At 39.1% G+C, this 23,607-nt stretch overlaps 1 protein-coding gene across 2 annotated transcripts in view; it reads left to right on the top strand.

Annotated features, from left to right (window-relative positions):
- The window catches only part of pigo (phosphatidylinositol glycan anchor biosynthesis, class O), a 52,149-nt gene extending 28,922 nt beyond the window's left edge, over positions 1-23,227 (top strand). Inside the window, exons 6-10 of one of the 2 annotated variants that reach the window (XM_063042881.1) lie at positions 2,619-4,206; positions 6,298-6,501; positions 12,903-13,090; positions 17,497-17,567; positions 21,851-23,227. In XM_063042881.1, the coding sequence (XP_062898951.1) occupies positions 2,619-4,206; positions 6,298-6,501; positions 12,903-13,090; positions 17,497-17,567; positions 21,851-21,977 (2,178 nt within the window). In that variant the 3' untranslated portion in view covers positions 21,978-23,227. Of the gene's footprint in view, positions 1-2,618; positions 4,207-6,297; positions 6,502-12,885; positions 13,091-17,496; positions 17,568-21,850 lie in introns of those variants that run through there. The other variant, XM_063042882.1, reaches the window with a different exon arrangement.
- The last annotated feature ends 380 nt before the right edge of the window (positions 23,228-23,607 follow it).

The following is a 23,607-nucleotide window of genomic DNA, read 5'->3' as shown; positions in this document are numbered from 1 at the left end:
TGAGGGGACAATCACGTGTGTAAATTTTGGATGTTCTTTTGCTGTTATGATAGTGATTTTTCAAAGATAACTAGTGAATTCTCTAGTTCTTAGTCAAAATTATATTACTGGAAATGCTCTTCTCAAAAATTAAGGAAGCTTCTCAGTCAGTTTATAACATATTGCTGTGCATAAAGTTGCCAGAATTGTGCATGGGTTATTTTCTCCCAGGTATCATCTATAACATGCAGATGGATCTGAGTTATTTATTCTTTCCAGAATGTGGATGTGACAGATGAGGTTAATTTTGTTGGCTAATCCTAAATGTCTTGGTATTGATCTATCCTTTGAGCTACAGCAGTCCTTGCGGGGTAGATGCTGCTGCTGTTAATATAATAGTTCCAGGATGAAAGTGTATTTCCTTATGCTTGCTTTACCTTCTAGATTTGGATATCTTGAATTTAGGAGATGATGTTAAAGAGTTTTGCTGAGTTGCTGCAGTGCTTTTTGAATTTGGGAGTATTCCATCACATTACTGATCTGTAGCTAGTGGAAAGACTTGTAGAGTTAGACAAGTCACTTAGTACTGGATACCTGTTTGTAGCAGCAGTAAATACGTGGTGGTCCATTTTTGCTTCTGATCGCATGTGATCTCCAACCCCTCCCCCCCCCCCCATATACTGATGGTGAGAATTTGGTAGTGGTGATGTGTTGAATATCAAGAGACGGTGGCTGGAATCTAATTGTAAATATTCTTGTCTGTGTATAACAGACATTACTTGCCACTTTTCAGCACATACCTGAATGCATTTGGAGTCTTCCGATATTGAGGCATGGGCTGCTTCATTTTTTGAGGAGCAGCAAATGCAACTGAATATTATTTTATCATTAGCTTGCATCACTACTTCTGTCTTGATAATGGAGAGAATCTTATTGATAAAGCAGCTGAAGATGGCTGGTCAAGGATGTCCTGATGATGACCACAACCTCCAACCACCATAACATTTTCGTACAAGCTATGAACGCGGACAATAGAAAGCTTTGCCTTGATTCATGCTAACCAGTTACTTCTAGGGTTCTGTTGGATTCACATGTTTAAGTTCAAGTTTCTTTTAGAAGTTAGGAATGAGGCAAAACCGGTGTTGCTTCACAAACATTTTATTAAGAATTGATAGGAACATAACAGCAACAGGAGTTCTTACTAGAAGAAGAAAAGAAATAAAGAAGAGAAAAAAGATGGCACCTAGCACAAAATAGCCTCCTTTATACCATAGAGCTGAGAAAAATTCCATTCTAATCTATAGATAATAATCCAATTGGAAAATACTTATTCAATACTGCGGTAAAAAGTTAATCAATGAGAAAATACAAGCCACTTAACAGAAGGCAAAGAACCTTTATAATTATAATTTGTTTCGCCACTAGAGGCATATTAAAATTGTGTATATTTATTTATTTCGCGATATTGCACGGAGTAGGCCTTCTGGCCCTTCGAGCCCTTCGAGCCGTACCCAGCAACCCCTGACAAACCTGATAAACCCTATCCTAATCGGTAGACAATTTACAATGACCAATTAACCTACACGGTAGGTCTTTTGACTGTGGGAGGAAACTGAGAACCTGGAGAAAACCCACGCATTCTACAGGGAGGGCATACAGAGGCTCCTTACAGAACAGTGCCGTAATTGAGCTTCAAACTCCTGAGCATCATGCAAACAATTACACTATCATGGCACTTTGTCTCGGGTGTAACCCATTTTCTTGGTGTATCCTTCCTCTCCCAGGGCTGAGCTATTTGGAGCTTCTGTTGATATATCTGTCCCATTTAGCACATTAGTGGTGCTGCAGAGCTAGATTAAGGATAATCACAGTGGAACACTGGGATTTTGTCACTCCCATCAATGCTGTCAGTGACCATTAAATATCGCAACAGATCAAGACATTATGTTGGATAAAGTTAAACTGCTGGTACTCTCACTATTTCAGATTCATTCAGGAATATCTAATTGTCCTTAAATAGGGCAAGGATATTTTCTCTCTTCCCTTGAATGAAGCAATCCTTCAGAGTGAACTGTTTAGTAATACAGCAGAGACATTTCTGACATTTCTGGAAGCTGTGGTTTTATATGTGTAACCTTTATCCTGAATTACAAATTTGACTTCATCATCCATGGTTGTCATTTTCAGGTGCAGAGCTGCCAATTTTTGATGCTTGACTCAAGCAGGATTATGTATGCTTAAATTTCTTTCTAGTGAAGTATTCAGAAACATATTTTTCTGCACTCTAAATTAACAGCAGGATAAAAGTCAGGATTGGTCATTTCCTTTTCAGAGCCCAGAGGTAGCAAGACCAGCAGCGTTATCTAATTGTCATGTGAAATCTGATTGTAAAGCTAGCTTTTACTTTGTCATCTTTGAAAATCTTGACAATGTCAGAAGTGTACCAGAAACTCAATTTCAATTTAAATTAACTACTGAATTCTATGTACTTTTGTGTGGACTTCATTAATTTTATCACTTTGTGAAAATTTTATCAAATTGCTTAAGGCAAATGATGGTTGTTAAAATACTAAAAGGATATCTAGTTAATACTGTATCATTACTTTTGGTAATGTGCTGCATGTGTATTCATTTTATAGGTGAATCGATTTTTGGAAGCCTATTCTCAAGTTGCCAAGGATCTCCCCAAGGAAAAGCTGAGTTACCTGAGGGAATTGTTTTCCACTGCAATTTCTGAATATGATGCTCTGATTACAAGCCAACAGGTTTCTGAAAAAAATATTCCCAACCAAGATCACCATGCAAGGATGCAAAATCTGGTAATAACTTTGCAGCGTTACTTGAGGGAGACCAAGGAAACATGTCAAGAAATATGGGCCCGTTTCAACCCTGCACACATGCTGTGTGGTATTCTGCTTCTTGCAGCATCTTGTGTACATTGTTTTTTGGTATCTGAAAGTGTATCAACTTTTGAATCATTATACAGAGCACTTCTTATCTATCCAATTATCTGGGGCCTGACTTCAGGGTTAATGTTCAACATCTGCATACTGATATCTGGCATTAGGCTGGAGCCTCTAACAGCATGTTGTTGGGTAGCTGTTGGGTCGCATTTGGGCTTTCATTGGTATTTTTGGAGATCTAAGTACATTGACGATCAAGTTACAAACAAATTATCCCAACGCTTCAGTGCTGGCTTTAAAGGGAAGTGGCGAAGTTTGTGGAAGTTCTTTGTACCTTTGGGAATGCTTCTGTTACGGTGTGGGGCGATGTTTTCCAATAGCTTTGTAGTAAATGAAGGACAAGTGGTATCTTTCCTTTTGAAATCTGTTGTGACTTTTACTGTCATAAAACTAAAGTGGGATGGTAAATTTAATAATTATAGTTTAAATGTGCCAGATATACATAGGAATCCTGGTTTAATTACATATAAAAGAGAAACTGTTTACCTCATTGGATTACTGGTGACCTTTCTGCTGTGTGTTCTCTTCTCCAATAACTTTTATAATTGCCGTGAAGAACTTGTGAGCTGTGTGCCCTCTTCCTTCCTCAAACCTTTGTCAAGTTTAAACAACAGGCAAGAAAGGAACCTCCATTATATCTTGTCAGTGTCTTCACTTGCACTCTTGATCTACCTCGTACGAAAATGGTTCCTTCATTACGGAAACCTCAACAGCTCACACTTGATTGTGTTTTTTGTACGTTTGGGTTTCCCATTTATTGTATTTTGCTTATGCTGTTTTTGGGCTGTAAATGCTGCGCCAGAAGAAACTTCCATTAAACTTCAAGATCTAAAAAAGAAGATAATAATAATTCTCCCAGGAATTGTTGCTGGCCTAATAATAACAGGCTTCTTTATTGTACTATGGAATCCAATCACTGTATTTGTGAAAGACAACAAACAGTCTGATGAAACTCTTATTCCTTCTGCTGAAATGAAATCTGATTCCCTGCATGTAATCCCACTGATATACCGTAAGATGCAGCAGTCAATGAAAATGCATTTTAGTGATGATCAGAATGAGTCTCAGGCAGTGTCAGCTTATGGCCTTGGAACTGTGTATTCTGCTGCACTCCTCATTATTATTGTTCTCTTAACATTTTTGCTTATTCTGCTGCATAATGAGAGAATGTCACTGGCTTTCCTGCTGCTGTTTTTGGAAGGATTTACTTTTCTGGAGATACATGGTACAGCAAGGAATCTGTCATTACAGTCTGATAACACAGGTATGTAACCAATGTAAGAAATTTCATTTGTTGTTTAGTAGCAGTTTGCAGATTTTTAAAATATTTTATTGGTCCTTCCTAGGCTTACTTTCAAACTTTGTTTTGAAATTTGAACGGAAACCCCTTGAAAGTGTGCAGACTGTATATTTATCATTTTTGTTGCATTGTTTTAAATATTTCAAACATCAAAAAATTCCACCTGGCTCAAGAAGGTCCAAATAACCTTAAAGTGGAATATAAAGGTGATCTATACACTTAATTTTTTGAAGAGTATCTAATCCACAAAATGCTAAAGAGATTAAATAAAAGAAAATCAGGGACAGAACACTTAAGATGTACACGGGGACCAGGGAAGGTTGAGGAAATATTTGCAGCAGTCTGATTTGGTGTCCGAAAGCATAAATGTCTCACTACCAATCAATGGGTAAGAATATTTTTTTGTGACCTGAAGACTTGTTGTGATGGTAGTAATTTGCAGTGGCTTCAGGTCCTAGTCAGGGAGGCATTAATGCCAGCCATGACAAACCTCTCTGTCAAAGCAATTCATCACTTTACACCATTTGGCCCCTCAAACCTGCTTTGTGATTCCATCATGGCTGATTTATTGTCCCTCTGAACCTCATTCTCCTGCATTCTTCCTGTAACCTTTGACACCCTGACTCATCAAGAGCCTTTTAACCTCTGCTTTAAATATAGACAATGACTTGGCCTCCACAGCTGCTTTTGGTAATGAATTTCACAAATTCACCCCACTGGCTAAAGAAATTCCTGCTCATTGCAGTTCTAAAGAATGTCCATCTGTTCTGAGGCTGTTCTCTTTGGTCCCCGACTCTCCCACTATTGGAAATATCCTCACCACGTCCACTCTATCTAGTCCTTTCAATATTCGATAGGTTTCAGTGAGATCCCCGCCCCCACACACATTATTCTGAACTTCAGTGAGTATAGGCTCATCAAACACTCCTTATATATTAACCCTTTCATTCCCAGATCATTCTTGTGAAACTTCTGCACGTTCTGCAATGCCAGCAGATTCTTTCTTAGATGCAGGGCTCAAAACTACTTCCAATTCTCCAAGTGTGGTCTGACCAATACCTTATAAAGCCTTAGCATTGTATCCTTAAATGTGACTGCTGCTGGCTGATAGTCATTGAAGAAATGCTTCTTGTGTTCCTGCTCTTCTTGCGTTCCTGCTCTTGTTGGGGCTGGTATGATTGATGTCTTTTTGAAGCAGTTGGGTATTTCTGACTGTAGCAGTGCAAGTTTAAAGATGTCTTTGAACACTCCAGCAAGTTGGAGTGCCCTAGTTTTCAGTGCCCTACCAGGTACGCCATCAGGGCCTGGCATCATGTGAGGGTTCACCTTCTCAAAAGGTGTTCTGGCGTTCACCTCTGAGACAGATATCAGGTCGTCAGATGCTGAAGGGATTCACACGGCTATAGTTTCATTCTCCTTTCTAAAGTGTGCAAAAAGGCATTAAGTTAATTTGGAGAATGAAGCATCACAATCACGACAGGCTTTGTTTGAGAGGAAGTTATAACAAGCAAGTCCTGCACAGCTGAAGTGCATTCAGTTGCATCTCTATCTTCACTCAGAATTGCTTTTTCACTCTTCACTTTGCATAAGTTGTACCTAGACTTAAGTTCCATGCCTTGGAGTCCAAATGCCTTCGAAACACCAAGAAGTAATAAATATTGTTCAGTCCATGACAAGTTCTATGAAAAGGTTAAAGATTTCCTGAGATTGTTAAAGTCACTAAAAAACTAAATCTTAATTACTGAGAGCAAAGGCAATCAACTTTGAAGCTTCCTTCTTTATAATTGCCTTAAGTCATTTCTTCAACCAATACTTCAACTAGAAAGGTGGCATAATATGTATAACATTGTGAGATGGGATAAACCATTTTTATATTATTAAATATAGTAAAGAGTTACATTATTTTTATATTTTAAGATTTCTGTAAAAGTTTTAAAGTAGATATTTAGTTGTTTCAGCAGATGGTAGATGTGCTTTACAAATTAATTATTGACTATTATTTGATTTTCATATATAATGTCACAGATATTTCATACTGATTATATTTTTTTGAAGGCTATTTTACAGTCCCATGGTCTGCAGTTACAGCCTGGGTCTTCACAGCTACACAGTTCTTTTATGCTACTGGGCATCAGCCAACTTTCCCGACTATCCAGTGGAATGCAGCCTTTGTCGGGTTCACTGAGGGGCATAGCTCCAATGTGCTGCCAGCAATGTTGGTTGGGATGAATACCTTTGCTTCTCATATTCTTTTTGCAGGTAATTATTTTGTTGCTTCAAAAATTCCATATTATTCAATAGGAGATTTTCTAAATGAATATCTGCAAAGAAAATTGTGATGTGAAATGTATGTTGCTGGCAAATATTTTGTTTCAGCAGAGCGCTGAATAATATCTGCCATTACCAAGACTTGCTCTTACATGTTTAGATTTTTTAAGTTTTATATGTAATAATTGGCTATAGTGTGAGCCAAGTTTTATATGTAATAATTGGCTCTAAAAAGCGGTCTTGTGACAGAAACAAGACTGCTGGGACTTGAGTAAATATTTAAGAAGAGTGAAATTAATGGAGAAGTAATGCAAATATATGTGGGTGAATTCAATGCCAACAGACAAAAGGAGAAAAAGACATTTGACTGGAAATAGGATCTCATCTATTTTCAGTACACATGGTACCATTGTGTTAATATGGTCCAATAGATTAGCCAGAAACACCCTTAAAAATTATTAGAATGTTTTACATCAGATTTTTGCATTAAAAATAGGATTGGCACAGTCCTCAAAGGCAGTATTGGACACCTGTAGAAAATATACCACCACCACAAGAATATCGATCATTGCCACACACAGATTACAGCTGCACACATGACTGTAGTAGAGGGGGAAGTACCTAAATTCATAAATAGACCATAAGACATGGGTGTAGAATTAGTCTATTCAGCTCATTGCGTTTTCTCCACCATAGCTGATTTATTTTTCCTCTCAACCCCATTTGTCTGCCTCTCCCCATAAGCTTTGATCAAGAGCCTATCAATCTTCACTTTAAATACACTCAGTGACTTGGTCTCCAAAGCTGCTGGTGGCCATGAATTCCACAGATTCAACACCCTCTGGCTGAAGAAATTTCTTCTCATCTCTTTTCTAAAGAGACGTACTTATATTCGGAGGCTTTCCTCTGGTCTTGGACTCTCCCATTATAGGAAACATCCTCACCACATCCACTCTATCTAGGCCTTTCAATATTTTGTAGGTTTCAATGAGTTTCCCCCACCCCCTCATTCTTCTAAACACATCAATTCTCTTTGTAGCCCAAAATCAGCTTCCATACTAAGAACTCTACTGATCACCACATCATCTTTAAACTTACCATTCTGGCTTCCCACTCCACATTTAAGTCATTCACATGCACTCAGTGCCACTGTAATTACCTCCTGTCACTGAGTGTATGGTCATGGTGTTCTGCCTCTGCAGCCCATCCACTTCAAGGTTCGCATTCAGAGTTGCTTTCTCCACTCCACTGTTGTAACACATGGTTATTTGAGTTACTGTCACCTTCCTGTCAACTTCAACCAGTCTGGCCATTCTCCTCACTTCTGTCATTAACAAGACATTTTGCCCACAAACTCTAGAGACGGTGTGTGAAAATCCCAGGAGATCAGCAATTTCTGAGATACGCAAACCACCCTGTCTGGCACCAACAATCATTCCACAGTCAAGATCACTTAGATCACATTTTTTCCCTGGTCTGATTTTTGGTCTGAACAACAGCTGAAACTCTTGACCATTTTTGCATGCTTTTATGCATTGTTTGGCTGATTAACTAGCAGGTGTACCTAATAAAGTGGCCATGAACAGCAAGTGTCCCAGCATCAGTCTTTGTGTGACACCAGTCACAGGCATGCAACTTCAAAAACAATCCTTTCCCCTCACTCCGTGAAATTTTGATTTCAGTGTGCCAAAACTTGCTTCCATCTCTGATGATTAACAACTGTACCTCTCAAAAAAGGCCCATTTGTGCAATATATTGACGTTGCTTTCAACTTGAGTTTTGTCAGGGGTTTCTCATTGGTCAATGACGTCGAACTTCATTAGCTTCAATTGCAAACCCTTGAAGGATCTCGAGTCCATTTTCATTAGCACAGTAAAGTTTATTGTTTGTACTTTCAGTTGCAGAGGCTGTTACCCGTCAGCAGCAACCTGCAACAACAGTAATCCAAAGGGCTCGGTATTTGAAAGAAATTTTACATCTGTAAAGCTAAGCAAATACAAAACAAATCATTCAATGGCTACTCTAGCAAGCCTTTGCAATATTTAGATGAGATACTGAAGGTTCAAGCCTTCCAGGCAATACTAACTACTGAGTAAGTTGAGGTAAATAGGTTCTGCCATAAAATGTAGCATTAATCATAATAAGGTGTGTCTTCTGATCTGACACAATGTGGATGGAATCCTTAGCCACTGAAGAAGTAATGATTATTGAGTAGAGCTTTACTTGAGCTGCGGGTGCATCTGTTACTGTAGTGAGCAGCAAATTGTGGTACATGGTAAATGTGATTTTTCTGAACACTGTAGGCATAGACTCTATTTTTACTCAGAAGGCACATGTGTGTCCCAGGTCTCTGACTTTTCTTACATTTACAGAGCCAATCACCACCATATTGATTCCTCAGTAGCAAAAAAAACTCCCATTAGTGTTAACTACTGAGGACCCCTTTACATGGGTGTATGAGCACTTATCTACCAGAAAGTGAGGGGAAATTCACCCATTGAGTTATCACAGACTCTGAGAGCCTTGGGTAGTTCTTGAGCAGCTTTCCTAGGACAGGCTACACTTGTTTCTGAAGTTGCCTGGTCCCTATGTCAACAATGCTTAAATCACAAACAGAGCTGAAAGTATATGATTTATTCCTAGTTAAAACTAGGAATAACAAGTGAGTCCAGTTTCTCAGCAGTTAATTTTTTAAATTTTCCTCAATCCAAGGGAAAATTTTCAAGTATGGTTATATTTGCAGATGGCAGAAAGATGGGTAGGAAAGTAGATTGTGAATAGATATAGATAAATTAAGTGAGAAAGTATATGGCAAATGGAATATAATGTGCAAAAATATGAAATTGTATATCTTGACTGGGAAAATTAAAAAAATACATATGTAAATAAGAAATTGCAGCTTGAGATGCAAAGACACAGGGCAAATGTATACATTTCTCTGACATTAAATGCACCATTGCAACCTTTGCAAGGGATTTAGTGTATAATTTTGCATAAGGATTGAATGTAGGTTCAGCAAGTAATTAGGAAAGCTAATTTTTTTTATTATTAGGGGAATTAATGTAGAAGCAAAGAGGTTATGCTACAGTCGGTAGAACAGTGGTGTGGCTTCATCTCGGATATTATGTACAATTTAGTCTCTTATTTCACTAACCATGTTCACACATTGGAAGCAGTTCAGAGAAGGTTTACTCAGTATACAAAAATAGTTGGAATTGATAGCTTGTCTTAAATGGAAAGATGGACAGACTACATTTGTTTCCAGTGATGTTGACTGAAACTTAAGATCTTGACCGACTGCATATTGGGAGAACCTAGAACAATCAGAATCAGGTTTATTATCACCGGCGTGTATCATGAAATTTGTTAACAGCAGCAGCAGTTCAATGCAACCCATAATATAGAACAAGAAGAAAAAAATAAAATAATAATAATAAATAAGTAAATCTAATTACAGTATATGTATATTGAATAGATGAAAAATCATGCAAATAAACAGAAATAATATATATTATAAAAGTGAGGCAGTGTTTGTGGGTTCAGTGTCCATTTAGGAATCAGATGGCAGAGGGAAAGATGCTGTTCCTAAATCACTGAGTATGTGCCTTGAGGCTTCTGTACCTTCTACCTGATGGTAACAGTGAGAAAAGGGCATGCCCTGGGCGCTGGAGGTCCTTAATATGGATGCTGCCTTTCTGAGACACCGCTCTTTGAAGTTGCCTACAAAGTGCCCAGGTCAAGTACAAAAGATGAAGCCAACTAAATTTACAACCCTCTGCAGCTTCTTTCGGTCCTGTGTGGTAGCCCCCCCCCCCACCCCCCCCCACATACCAGACAGTGATGCAGCCTGTCAGAATGCTGTCCATGGTACATCTGTAGAAGTTTTTGAGTGTATTTGTTGACATACCAAATCTTTTTAAACTCCTAATGAAGTATAGTTGCTGTCTTGTCTTCTTTATAACTGCATCAATATGTTAGGACTGGGTTAGGTGCTCAGAGATCTTGGCACCCAAGAACTTGAAACTGCTCACTTTCTCTACTTCTGATCCCTCTATGAGATTGGTATGTGTTCCTTCATCTTACCCTTCCTGAAGTCCACAATCAGCTCTTTTGTCTTCCTGCAACACCACTCCACTAGTTGGTATATCTCGCTCCTATATGCCCTCTTGTCTCCATCTGAGATTCTACCAACAATGGTAAATTTATAGATGGTATTTGAGCAATGCCTAGCCACACAGTCATGGGTATAGAGAGAGTAGAGCAGTGGGCTAAGCACACACCCCTGAGGTACACCACTGTTGATCGTCAGTGAGGAGGTGATGTTATCACCAATCTGCACAGCATCCTGACATCGGTGTTTATGTTGTCCAGGTGGCCTAAGGCTGTGTGAAGAGCCATTGAGGTTGCACCTGTCGTTGATCTATTGTGGCGACAGGCAAATTGCAATGGGTCCAGGTCCTTGCTGAGGCAGGAGTTCAGTCTAGTCATGACCAACCTCTCAAAGCATTTCTTTATTGTAGATTTGAGTGCTACCAGGCGATAATCATTAAGGCAGCTCACATTATTCTTCTTAGGCACTGGTATAATTGTTGCCTTTTAAAGCAAGTGGGAACTTCTGCCTGTAGCAGTGAGAAGTTGAAAATGTCCTTGACTACTCCTACCAGTTAGTTAGCACAGGTTTTCAGAGCCTTACCAGGTACTCCATTGGGACCTTCTGCCTTGCGAGGGTTCACCCTCTTTAAAGACAGCCTAACATTGGCCTCTGAGACAGAGATCACCAGGTCATCAGGTGCAGGTGCAGCAGGGATCTTCACAGCTGTAGTTATATTTTCCCTTCAAAGTAGGCATAGAAGGCATTGAGTTCATCTGCTAGTGAAGCATTGTTGCCATTCATGCTATTGGGTTTCGCTTTGGTCACATGCTATTGGTCACTATTTAAAAAGAGATATTTCATCTAAGATATTTTTTTCTCCCCATCTCCACGGACATGAGTCTTTGGTAATCTTTCTCAAAGGTGGTGGAAGTAGTGTCTTTATCTTTAAGACAGAGGTCAATAAATATTTGATAAATGAGGAGGTGAAAGTGTCACAATCAGATAAACCATGATGTTATTAAATGCAGGGCCACATATGGTCTGCTGCTTCTCATGTGGCATAAATAATTTTAAGATCTTCTATAATAATTATGCAAAGGAATGAGGCTATATACTTTTGACAGTTCATCTTCAGTGTTGAGAGAGATTGGCAATAATTATTGCATTCATGTTTTAAAAAAAGAGACGACTTAATTTATATCTACTGCACAAATAAGTTAACTTAATTTTTATATGCACTGTAAATGCCTGGTACTGAATCTTGCATAATGCAATTGTATATCTTATTCCATTTCACAATGTAACTATTTACCACCCATCTTTTTTACTTCTGAAGCCAATTTTTTTTTAAACTATGCTGCTGCTACCCATTTTAAAGAGATTTTTTGGTAACTAGCTCAATATGATTCAGGTGCCTTCTGGAAGTGAAATGTACAATATCAACTCACTTTCTTCATCAACTGACTCCGTTACTTCATAAAATTTGTCTCGTGTTGACTAAACATGTTTTATCCTTTTATAAATCTGTAGTGAATTTACTTTCCAAGTCTACGTTTGTCAATATGTTTGTGGATATTCAACTAACTGGACTGTAATTGCCAGATTTATTTTTTCTCCCCTTTGAATTGTTTTTCACTGTATGAACCAAGTAAAACATTAGCATTTGGGACTGCAGCATAGCACTACAATTACCATTGGCATCTATTACAACAATGTCCTGTTTTCCTGCTGAAATGTATGCCTCTAAATATTGGTTGAAGAAAATGATATTTCCATAGTTAGATTAAACATAGAACAGGTAGAGCACAGGACGGGCCATTCAGCCCACCATGTTGTGCTGATTAATACTAAATGTCGTCCTCCTCCTGTGCTTCATCTATATCCCTCCATTCCCTTCATATTTATGAGTCTGTTTGAGCGCCTCTTGAAATTGTCTCATTCCACTACGTTTTCTACCCTGGGGAGAAGAATCTGCCTCTCTATCCTACTTATTCCTCTCATTGTCTGTCATCGTTTCACCATACATCTATACAAGAATCTCCCACTCTGTCCACTCCTCAAGGAAGGGAAGATTAATTGTGTGCATTAGTAGGTGAGGGGGTGTGTGAGGTCAGTGGCAGTAGAATGATACCATACAAAGTGTCCAGAAGTGTACTGATTGTCAATGTGATTAATCATAATATCTTGGATTAACTACATTACAAGCTGGTGCTAAAAGTATATTAATAAAATATTATCAACCTTGCAATAAAATGCATTGAAACTTTTAACTGACTTTTCAGTTATATTCTTGAGATAGTGGGATGTCCTTTGTTACTGCTTTGGCCATTTATCCGTGAAGTGAAAAACGCTAAAAGCAAGATTGCCAGAAAGGAATCTGGAGAGGAGGAGCTGATGATGGAGATGAGATTGCGAGAAAATCCTCAGATGTTTTCTATTGCCATGCTGCAACTGGGAATGAGATACTTGTTTGCCTACGGTGTGCAGGTATTTTATATTATCTGTTCCACGCAAAAGTCAAGTTATTGTAATTCTGCAATGCCACACTCAGGAAAAATTAAATTAGCTATGATGTCGTTGCATTAAATAAATTCTATAATGTGTCAGTCAGACTGCAGACATGATGCTCTCTAACTATTGTGTAGTCAGGGGAATTAGTTGACCCTCTCAAGGCTTAGAGCTACAAAATACTTGACAATAATTTCACAAGGTCATTGCCTTGGCCTTTGTCAACATTGCTGCATCTTGGATGCTGCAACAGACCTTCTTTTGTCCTGTACCTTTCTCAACCCAATAAGAGGGTGTTTTGAGCTGTATTTCACAGTCAATTCTTCAGATAACTGTCCACTTCCTTCTACAGACACTGCCTGGCCAGTTGGGTTCCTTCAGAAATCATTTTTGGCTCTTTAAGTATTGCAGTTGCACCTCCTCTAACACCATCTCTAGCAGCTTGTTTGATATATCCACCATCCCCTCTGTGGAAAAACCTGTCTTTCGGGTCCACTTTTAAATACTCTTCCCCCTCACCTTAAACTTGTAATTCTCTAGTTTTAGACTCCCCCATCCTTGGAAAAGGCGATGACTATTCTATCCTAGTAAATGCCCCTCATAATTTTTATAAACCTCCGAAAGATCATCTTCAGAGTCTCGCACTCTAATGAAAACAATCCTGGCCCATCTGCTGTCTCCTTGTCACTATAGCCCTCCATTCAGCACTCTTTATAGTCCCACCAAATCCTCTCCACGGCATGGTCACCGGAAATGCACATACTATCCCAATGTGGTCTTGCGCAAGAATGGTACAGCTGCAGCTTAATGCCCCAACTGTTAAATTCAGTACCTCATCCTGTGAAGGCAAGCAAGCTATATGCCTTTTCCACTACCCAATCTGTTTGTGTTACCATTTTCAGGTGTATATTAGACAAATTCTCCAAGTCCTTGCTGCTTACTATATGTATCCAGCCAGTATTAAAGAACCCAAATTGCATTACCCCCTATTTCTCTGGATTAAATCACCTGTCTCCAAAGTAGGAGAAGTCTGTTTCCTCAGGAAACTATCCTTGCTGTCTACAGCTTCACCGATCTTTCTCTTGCATTTCAAGCCACAGACGTTATAAAATATATATAGGATCCATCACAGATTCCTGTCATACACCACTAATTACAGACTCCCAGTCAGAAAAACAACTGCCCTTTTCCTCCTCTCATCAAGTCAATTTCTGGATCTATTTGCAAAAATACATTGGATCTCATGTGCCTTAACTTCCTGGACTGGCCTCCTGTTCAGTATTTTGTCAAAGTTCTTGCTGAAGTCCACATGTACCAAGCCAACGGCTTTGCCTTAATCAGTTACCTTGTACCTGCCTCAAAAAAAAATCAGATCAGATTTGTGAGGCAGGATTTCCCAAAAGATGCTGATAGCCCTAAATATCCCTGCCTTTCCAGATGATCATAAATCCTATCCCTAGGAATTTTTTTCCCAATAGTATTTTAATTACTGATGTAAGGCTCACTAGCCTGTAATTTCTTAGCTTGTCCTGATTGCCCATCTTGACTGTAGGAAAATTACTACTCTCCAGTCTTCAGTCTTCTGCTTCCTCATCCATGGCTAAAGCTGATGCAAAAATCTCCATCAGAATCGCAGCAACTCCTTCCTTGATTCCCATAACATCTTGATGGATTTTGTCAGGCCCTGAGGATTTGCCTCTAATTCTGGTATTTAGAGATTTTGTGTCATTATCTCTAACTCTTGATCTTTCTTAATGGGTACATGTCCCAAACTATAATGCAATCCTCTCCCAGCTTCATCCCCTCTCCCATTCTTCTCCCTGGTGAATACTAGTACAAAGTATTAATTCACAACAACATACATATACGCTGGCTGCACACAATGACTCCCCTTTTGGTTTCTAAGGTTCTTATTCTTTCCCTAGCTACCCTCCTTTCATACACTTACAAAAGGTTTTAGAATTATCTTTAATTATGTTGGCCTGTTCCCTCTTTGCTCTCCTAACTGCTTTCTTAAGATCTCACTTATATCCTCTATGTAATCTATAAATGTTGCTAAACTGATGTAAATTATATTGGGAATAAAATAGGTGCATAAAGGAATACACTAAATAAAATCAACACACACAAAATGCAGGTCAGACAGCATCTATCGAAAAGAGTTAAACAGTCGATGTTTCGGGCCAAGACCTTTCTTCAGGACCGAGAAGACAGGAGGTGCTATTGCAAAGTGGTGCTATTGTAACGTGGTGCATCGACTTCTATTTTGCTGAGGCCAGGCTGCAACTCAGACCCCTCCTCATATCTATCCCTTGAGGAGGACCCCACTTCAGACTTATCAGAAAATTGTCTCCAACACCATTACTGACATCATCCACTCTGGAGAACTTCCAACCACTGTCACCAAACTCATAGTTCCCTTACCCGCTCTGCTCGCTTCTATCTCCTACCCAAAATCCACAAACCAGACTGTTCAGGTAGACCTGTTGTCTCTGCCTGCTGCTGCCCTACTGAATTCATGTCTTCTTGTCTTGATTCCATTCTATCCCCTTCCCTTCAGTCCCTTCCATGACACTTCTCATGCCCTCGCCCTCCTCAGTAACTTTCAATTCCCCAGCCTTGTGACCGCCTCATCTTCACCGTGGATGTTCAGTTCCTATACACTTCTATCCCCCATCAGGAAAGCCTCAAAGCCCCAAGAAGCTTCTTTCTTGACAAAAGAACCAAACAATCCCCTCCACCACTACCCTGCTCTGTCTGGCAGAACTGGTCCTCACCCTGAACAATTTTTCCTTTGGTTCCCACTTTCTCCATACCCGAGGGGTAGCCATGGGCACTCACATGGGCCCACGCTATGCCTGCCTCTTCGTCAGCTATGTAGAACCATGTATGTTTGAAGCCTTCCCCATTCTTCTCTGCTACATTTACGGCTGCACTGATGCTGCATCATGCACCCATGCTGAACTCATCAATTTTATCAATTTTGCCTCTAACTTCCACCCTGCCCTTAAATTCACTTGGTCCATCTCTGACATCTCCCTCCACTTTCTTGTTATCTCTAGAGACAAACGGTCAACAGACATTTTTAATAAACCTACTGATTCCCATGGTTATCTTGACTATACCTTTTCCCACCCTATCTCCTGTAAAAACGCTATATTCGGGTTCTTCGCCTCCGCCGCATCTGTTCCCAGGATGCAGCTTTCCATTCCAGGACATCCTCCTCTTTTAAAGAATGGGGTTTCCCTCTCTCTACTATTGATGCTGCCCTCACTCGCATCTCCTCCATTTCCTGTACATCCGCACTCACCCTATCTTCCCACCACCACAATAGTATTACTCTCTTGTCCTTACCTACCACCCAATTAGCCTTTGCACCCAACATATTAGCCTCCACAACATCAGCCATCTTCAAAGAGATTCTACCACTAAACGTATCTTTGCCTACCTTTGCTCCCCCCCCACTTTTCACAGGAATTGCTCCCTCCCCACTAATATCCCTCCAAGCACTTATTCCTGCAAATAGCCCAAGTGCTATACCTGCCCATACATCTCCTTCCTCACCTCAATTCACTGCCCCATACAGTCCTTCCAGTTAACCAGACACTTCACCTTTGAATCTGCTGAGGTCATCTATTGTGTCCAGTGTTCCCGATGCAGCCTCCTGTACATTGGTGAGGCCTGTTGTAAGTTGGGAATAACTTTGTTGAGCACCTCCGCACTTAATTGCCACAAGGGAGTTTTCCCGGTGGCCAAACACTTTAATTCTGATTCCCATTCCCATCCTGATGTGTTGATCTAGGCCTCCTCATGTGCCCAGATGAGGCCACCCACAGGGTGGGGGAGCAACAGCTTGTATTACATCTGGATACATCCAACCTGATAGCATGAATATTGATTTCTCTTTCTTGTGAACAAATTCCATACGCCCCCCTCCTTCATTCCCCACTCTAACTCTTCAGTTCTTGTCAGCTGCCTATTACTTCCCCCTGGTCTCCGCCACCTTCTCTTTCTTCTATTGTCCACTCTCCTCTCCTATCAGATTCTTTCTTCTCCAGTCCTTGACCTTTCCCACCCACATGGCTTCACCAATCACCTTCCAGCTAGCCTCTTCCCCCTACCCCCTCCCCCCACTTTTTATTCAGGCATTCCCCCTCTCCTTCCTTCTCAGTCCTGAAAAAGGGTCTTGTCCTGAACTGTTGGCTGTTTGCTCTTTTCCATAGATGCTGCCTGACCTGCTGAGTTCCTCCAGTGTTCTGTGTGTGTTACTTTGGTTTTCCAGCATCTGCAGACTTTCTTGTGTTTGTGATTAAATGAAATCAATTTGGTTTTTAATTAAATGTTCCGTTACTTAAGATTTAATAAACGTTTCCTTCTCTACACAGCTCCTTGCTTCTGTGTGTGCAGCAGCCATATTAAGGAGACATTTAATGGTTTGGAAGATCTTTGCACCAAAGTAAGTTATGCTTCACTAGTGAGCTGCTAACTATTAGTAGACAGGAAACATTTTTTTTAAACAAGCAGTGATTTTACTGCTTCTACAATTATTGCTCCTTTATTAAGACCATAAGATACAGGAGCAGTATTAGGCTATTTGGCCCAACAAGTCTGTTCCACCAGTTCATCATGGCTGATCCAGTTTTCCTCTTGGCCCTGATCTCCTGCCTTCTCCCCATGTCCCTTCATGCCCTGACCAATCAAGAATCTATCAACCTCTGCCTTAAGTATACATAAAGACTTGGCCTCCACAGCTGTCTGTGGCAAAAAATTCCACAGATTCACCAGTCTCTGGCTAAAGAAATTCCTCCTCATCTCCATTCTAAAAGGAGGCCCATCTACTCTGAGGCTGTGTCCTCTGGTCTTAGACTCTCCCACCATAGGAACATCCTCTCCACATCCACTCTATCAAGATTTTTCACCATTCAATAGATTTCGATGAGGTCACCCCTCATTCTTCTGAATTCTAGTCAATACAGGACATCAAACGCTCCTCCTATGACTGGGCGTTCAATCCTGGAATCATTTTCGTGAACTTCCTTTGAGCCCTCTCCAGTTTCAGCACATCCTTTCTAACAAAAGGGGCCCAAGCTTGTCACAGTTCTCCAAATGAGGCCTCACCAGTGCTTTATAAAGTTTCAATATTACATCCTTCCTTTTATATTCTTGTCCTCTTGAAATGAATGCTAACACTGCATTCACCTTCCTTACCACAGACTTAAACCTGCAAATTAATCTTCAAAGAATCCTGCGCAAGGACTCCCAAATCCCTTTGCATCTGTTTTTTTAGAATTTTCTCTCCATTTAGAAATTAGTCACCCTTCTTCTACCAAAATGCATGACCATACCCTTCCCGACACTATTCCATCTGCCATTTATTTGCCCATTCTCCTAATCTGCCTAAGTCCTCCTCTCTATTTCCTCAAAACTACCTGCCCCTCCAGCTATTTTCATATCGTCTGCAAACTTCACAACAAAGCCATCAATTCCATCATCCAAATCATTGACGTATAATGTAAAAAGAACCTGTCCCAACACAGACCCCGGTGGAACACCACTAGTCACCAGCAGCCAGTCAGAAAAGTCTCCTTTATTCCCACTCTTTGCCTCCTGCCAATCAGCCACTGCCTTATCCATGCTGGAATCTTTCCTGTAATACCACAGACTCGTAGCTTGTTAAGCAGCCTCATGTGTGGCACCTTGTCAAAGGCCTTCTGAAAATCCAAGTGTACAACATCAACTGATTCTCCTTTGTCTATCCTGCATATCTTGTTATTTCTTCAAAGAATTCCAACAGATATGTCAGGCAAGATTTTCCCTTATGGAAGCCATGCTGACTACAGCCTATTTTATCATGTACCTCCAAGTACCCTGAGACCTCTCTTTAATAATCAACTAACATCTCCCCAGCCACTGAGGCCTATAGTTTCCTTTCTTCTGCCTCTTTCCCTTCTTGAAGAGTGGAGTGACACTTGCAATTTTCCAGTCTTCTGGAACCATTCCAGAATCTAGTGATTCTTGAAAGATCATTACTAATGCCTCCCAAATTGCTTCCAAAAATTCCACCCATTGCTGCTCTGCCGTCATCCCTGCCAGAGTTTTTTTCCAATCAATTCCGGCCAACTGGTCTCTCATGCCTCTGTAATTCCCTTTACTCCACTGTAATACTGATACATCTGACTTTAGCTTCCCCTTCTCAAATTTTAGGGTGAATTTGATCATATTATGATCACTTGCCTCTAAGCGTTCTTTTACATTAATATATAACTATTTTATAACATAAGGCATTTTATAACTACAATGATGAGATGTCCTTATTGTTATAGTGCTACACAGACGTGTATACTAGAATATTCCACTAGTTATTTGGAAATCCTAATGGATTGGCATTTGAATCAATGAGATAGTGCTTATTTATTGATTATTATTTTATATTTGCACAGTTTAATGCATTTGTCCGTCTTTGTGGTTTTTCATTGATTCTGTTGTGTTTCTTTTTATCTACTGTGAATGCCTGCAAGAAAATGAATCTCAGGTGACATATATGTATTTTGATAATAGATTTGCTTTGAATTTTGAAGTTTGAGTGCTGACGAGTGTTCTCTTCAATGCAATGAGGCCCTGTTTCCTCTACTCCCTTTAACCCTGCAGGGTCTAATTTTCCACACTCCCTTTAACTTCACTAGGGCTGCATTTCCCTTGCTCCCTTTAACATTGCTAAGTTTGCTGTAAAAGTCATTATACAACTTTGTAATAGGTTATAAACAAAATTCAATAGCAACTGCACTGTAGTATTAATTGGAATAAGATTAAATAGTCCATAAAATCTATCAGTTCTACATCACCAGAGTTCCTAGCAGCTGGATTAACTGGAGTTTTACTATATAATAACTTTTGCCAATATAAATTTAAAAATTGACTTAAATTAATGCAAATTTTGGTATGTCTGCTGAGTGAAAAGTAAATGAACTCATCATTAGTATGTTATATTTCCAGTTTTCTCAGATTCAAAAATAAATTTATGTTTTGATAAACTGGTTTTGTCATCAACTATCCTAAAGTAAATTGTGAAATAGTACTCCAGATTAGATGAATTTTAGAAATTGAGTCAACTCAGTTAGTGACTTTGTTTGATCTGGAGAATTTTCCAAAACTATCCTTCTGTAGCATTAGGGTGTTGCTGGTAAGATTGTATTTATTGCTCATTTCTAGTTGTATTGAGAATTTGGCAAGGCATCTTCAGAACCATAGCTGACCAAGTGGTACAGCAGTTCCCTCAGAACTGTTAGGCAGATAGCTCTAGAGGTTTGAGCCTATGCAAATTGAGGGTTTCCAGTGGTGGTGTTCCTGAAATGATAGGCGGTCGGGTAAGTGTGAGCAAATGTTTCTTGGCACGTATCAACAAAAAAACAAAATGTGTTCAGGTCTTGGTAGGTGTAAGCATGGCCCCCTTGATTGTCAGTAACTCTGTTATCATCAACATGAACAAAAAATGATTAGTTGAAACAGCTGGAGGTGCTTAAGCCCATAGACACTTCCTTAAAGAACAAATATAAAAATATTCTGGGACTGAGATGATGAGAATCAAAAATCGTAAACAACTTCCATCATATTTAGTGTGATCCCAGATGCCAACTAAACAAGGGTTTGTAGCACTCAAAGGCTGTTTTGAAGTTGAAGCCTTTTCAACTAACCTTTTAGAATTAATCTTTTTTTGCCTGTTTTGACTAAATCAAATCCAACACGATAGTTTACTGGTTAGCGTAACACTATTACTGCGCCAACAACCCAGGTTCAATTCTTCCACTGTCTGTAAGGAGTTTGTACATTCTCCCCATGACCAAGCAGGTTTGCTCGCACATTCCAAGGACGTACAGGTTTGTAGACTAATTGATCATATAGGAGAAATTGGGTGGTGTGGGCTCATTGGGCTGGAAGGGCCTGTCACTTCACTATAACTCCAAATAAATAAATAAATCAGTGCTCAAGTAATTAGTGGGTAAATTAAAATGAGTTTACTGTCATATGTTCGTGTCCACAAATACAATAGAAATGCCACTTGCAGCGATATCATTGTTACTTAGCATCAGAGACAGAACATTTACAAGAAAAACATAACCATAAATCATACAGTACTTTTGAATGGCATTGATTGATGACAAATTCAGTCACAAATTGTGGTTAAGCTATGGAACCAGTTTGGTTCACTGCTTTGTTGTAAGTTTTAATAGTTTGAGATTTCATTTTCAGGTTGCCTCGTTTTTAGATATGCCTCCTGCTGTTCATTTACATCTATTGATGCATGTAGGGTTGGTCGTCTTCCCAACAGTAATGATTTAAGCAAGGACTATTAACCCATCAACTATAATAGCTTAGCAAGACAGTCGGTTCAAGACATTTATGTGCACGTTCCACGTGGAAGTAGGAGAGGGTCTTACCACTCTCTCCCACTTCCGGTGATTACATTTTTAAAAATGCCTCAAATAAAAACAGGAAACACTGGTAATACTTTGGTAGGTAGCCTATATGCAGAAAGAAATAGTAATAATATTTTAGTTTAATTGCCTTTTATCAGAAACAGTTCTAATGATTCCAGGTATTTCCAGCGTCTTCTGTTTTAATCTCAAATCTCTAGCATTTACGGTTTTTTAATCACAAAAAAATTCACTTGTGTCTTTTGTATGAATTGAATGACAATTGTTTCCTAAATTTGATGTTTATTTTCTTCTCTTTGCTTTCTAGGTTTCTTTTTGAAGCTTTGGGCTTTATTGTTACAAATATCTACCTTGTTATCACCTTTTGTTTTGTGATGCGTGTGGATGTTGGTGTCAATACATGGTTTAAAGAATTACTGAAGCAGTCAAGGTAGTTAATTAATACCTTTACAAATGAAGTCCAGTGAAGATTGCTATGGAGTGTTACAATTGTCAACCTCACTGAATACCAAAAGAAAACCAACCATGACATTGTAATTATCTCTGAACATTTACCATTGGGGGAAAAAAAGCACAATTTACCTTCTTGCCTTCTGAAGCCAACAAATGAATGCTGAATTTTTATTGTATGCACGATTGAAGAGATTTGAGCCACTGAAGGAAAAGTAAAACTGTTTTCTGTTTCTTGATGTTGACAAATACTTGAAAGAGTTTATTTGTAAATAAAGGTGTACTTTTAGCAGTTGTATGGCTTGTGGTAAGTAGATATGATGGCCTAACTTAAAAATTCTTTTATTTTAGTGAATGACATCAAGCATAGAAAACCTAGGTGTCTGTTTTTAATTTAACTCCAAAGTGTGTTTTGTAATGTGGCAAATTGCTACTGACTGCAAATGTAATTACAAAACAAAAACAGGTATGTAAAATTTTTCATGTCAAGTACCAAACTTTGTTTATGATAGCTCTGAAAGTAGACATATTGCAAGGATTGCTCGAATATAAATTTACATGCACACATGTTGTGCGATTCCTTGAAAAGTATGTCACAAAGCAGTTCTATTAGTTCAGCTAAATTACTTGAGAGGTACACATTTGGAGATACTTTACAATTTCCTGTTCCTTTAAATATTTGCTATAATATAAGCAGAATATTCATCCTAGAATGCCGAACTCATTTAGGTTAAGCATTTTGATTTTGCAGTTCTCCAATTTCAAAAGTTTAATTATCTACTCCACCGTTTTCATGCTTCAGCAGCATACACATTTCCAATTCTGAGGAAAGGTTGTTGAACTGAAACACTCTGCTTTCTCTTTCCACCGATGTTGCTTGATCTTCCAATATCTGTTTTTGTTTCAGAATCTTGCATCTGCAGTTTTACTTGTTTTAAGCTAAATATTGCTTTGATGCTCATCCTGTGTTCAGTAAGTTTTGTAAATGTAATCATAATTAATATTTTTAATTAAAAAGGCTTCTATGAAAAGAGCTGTTTTATATTATTGATATATTGCAGCAGTGCTGATTAAATTATTTCTTCCCTAAAATCTATAAAACTTGACTAAAGGTAATTGTTTGTTCATTTAGTGTTGTTGCAGTGTTTGTTTGTCTTGTAAGTTAAATATCAATTGACTTCTCATGAAATTTCGTAGTATTTGTTAAACAAATTGAAAAATGTTGAATAAAGAGTTTGTGTGTATTTATGTGTGTAAAACAAATTATTCAAGCCATAATCCTTGCATATTGTGCATCACACTTAGTCTATTTTGCTGTAGAATGAGGTAAACAGAAACTTGGCTAGATAAATGTTACAATATTTTTTGTCTTCTATGGATAAGGAAAACTCTGATTTTAAACCTCTGCTGCCTTGCGTCCATACCCACCCATGGGAAAGGCTTTGGGAGTAAACCCCGAGGAAGAAATCTGGGGAGCCGGGGTCCCTAAGGCAGTTTGATGTTGTTTACAATTTCACCCTGGCAACCTCTGTGATGACACTAGTGCCAGGCTGTATCGGCACTTGCTCTTCCCTTGGACCACATCAGTAACGTGGAGAGGGGGAACCTGCTGCA

The sequence above is a fragment of the Mobula hypostoma genome, chromosome 3 (genome assembly GCF_963921235.1).
Source record: "Mobula hypostoma chromosome 3, sMobHyp1.1, whole genome shotgun sequence".
NCBI lineage: Eukaryota > Metazoa > Chordata > Chondrichthyes > Myliobatiformes > Myliobatidae > Mobula > Mobula hypostoma.
This window is presented reverse-complemented; position numbering and strand designations above follow the sequence as displayed.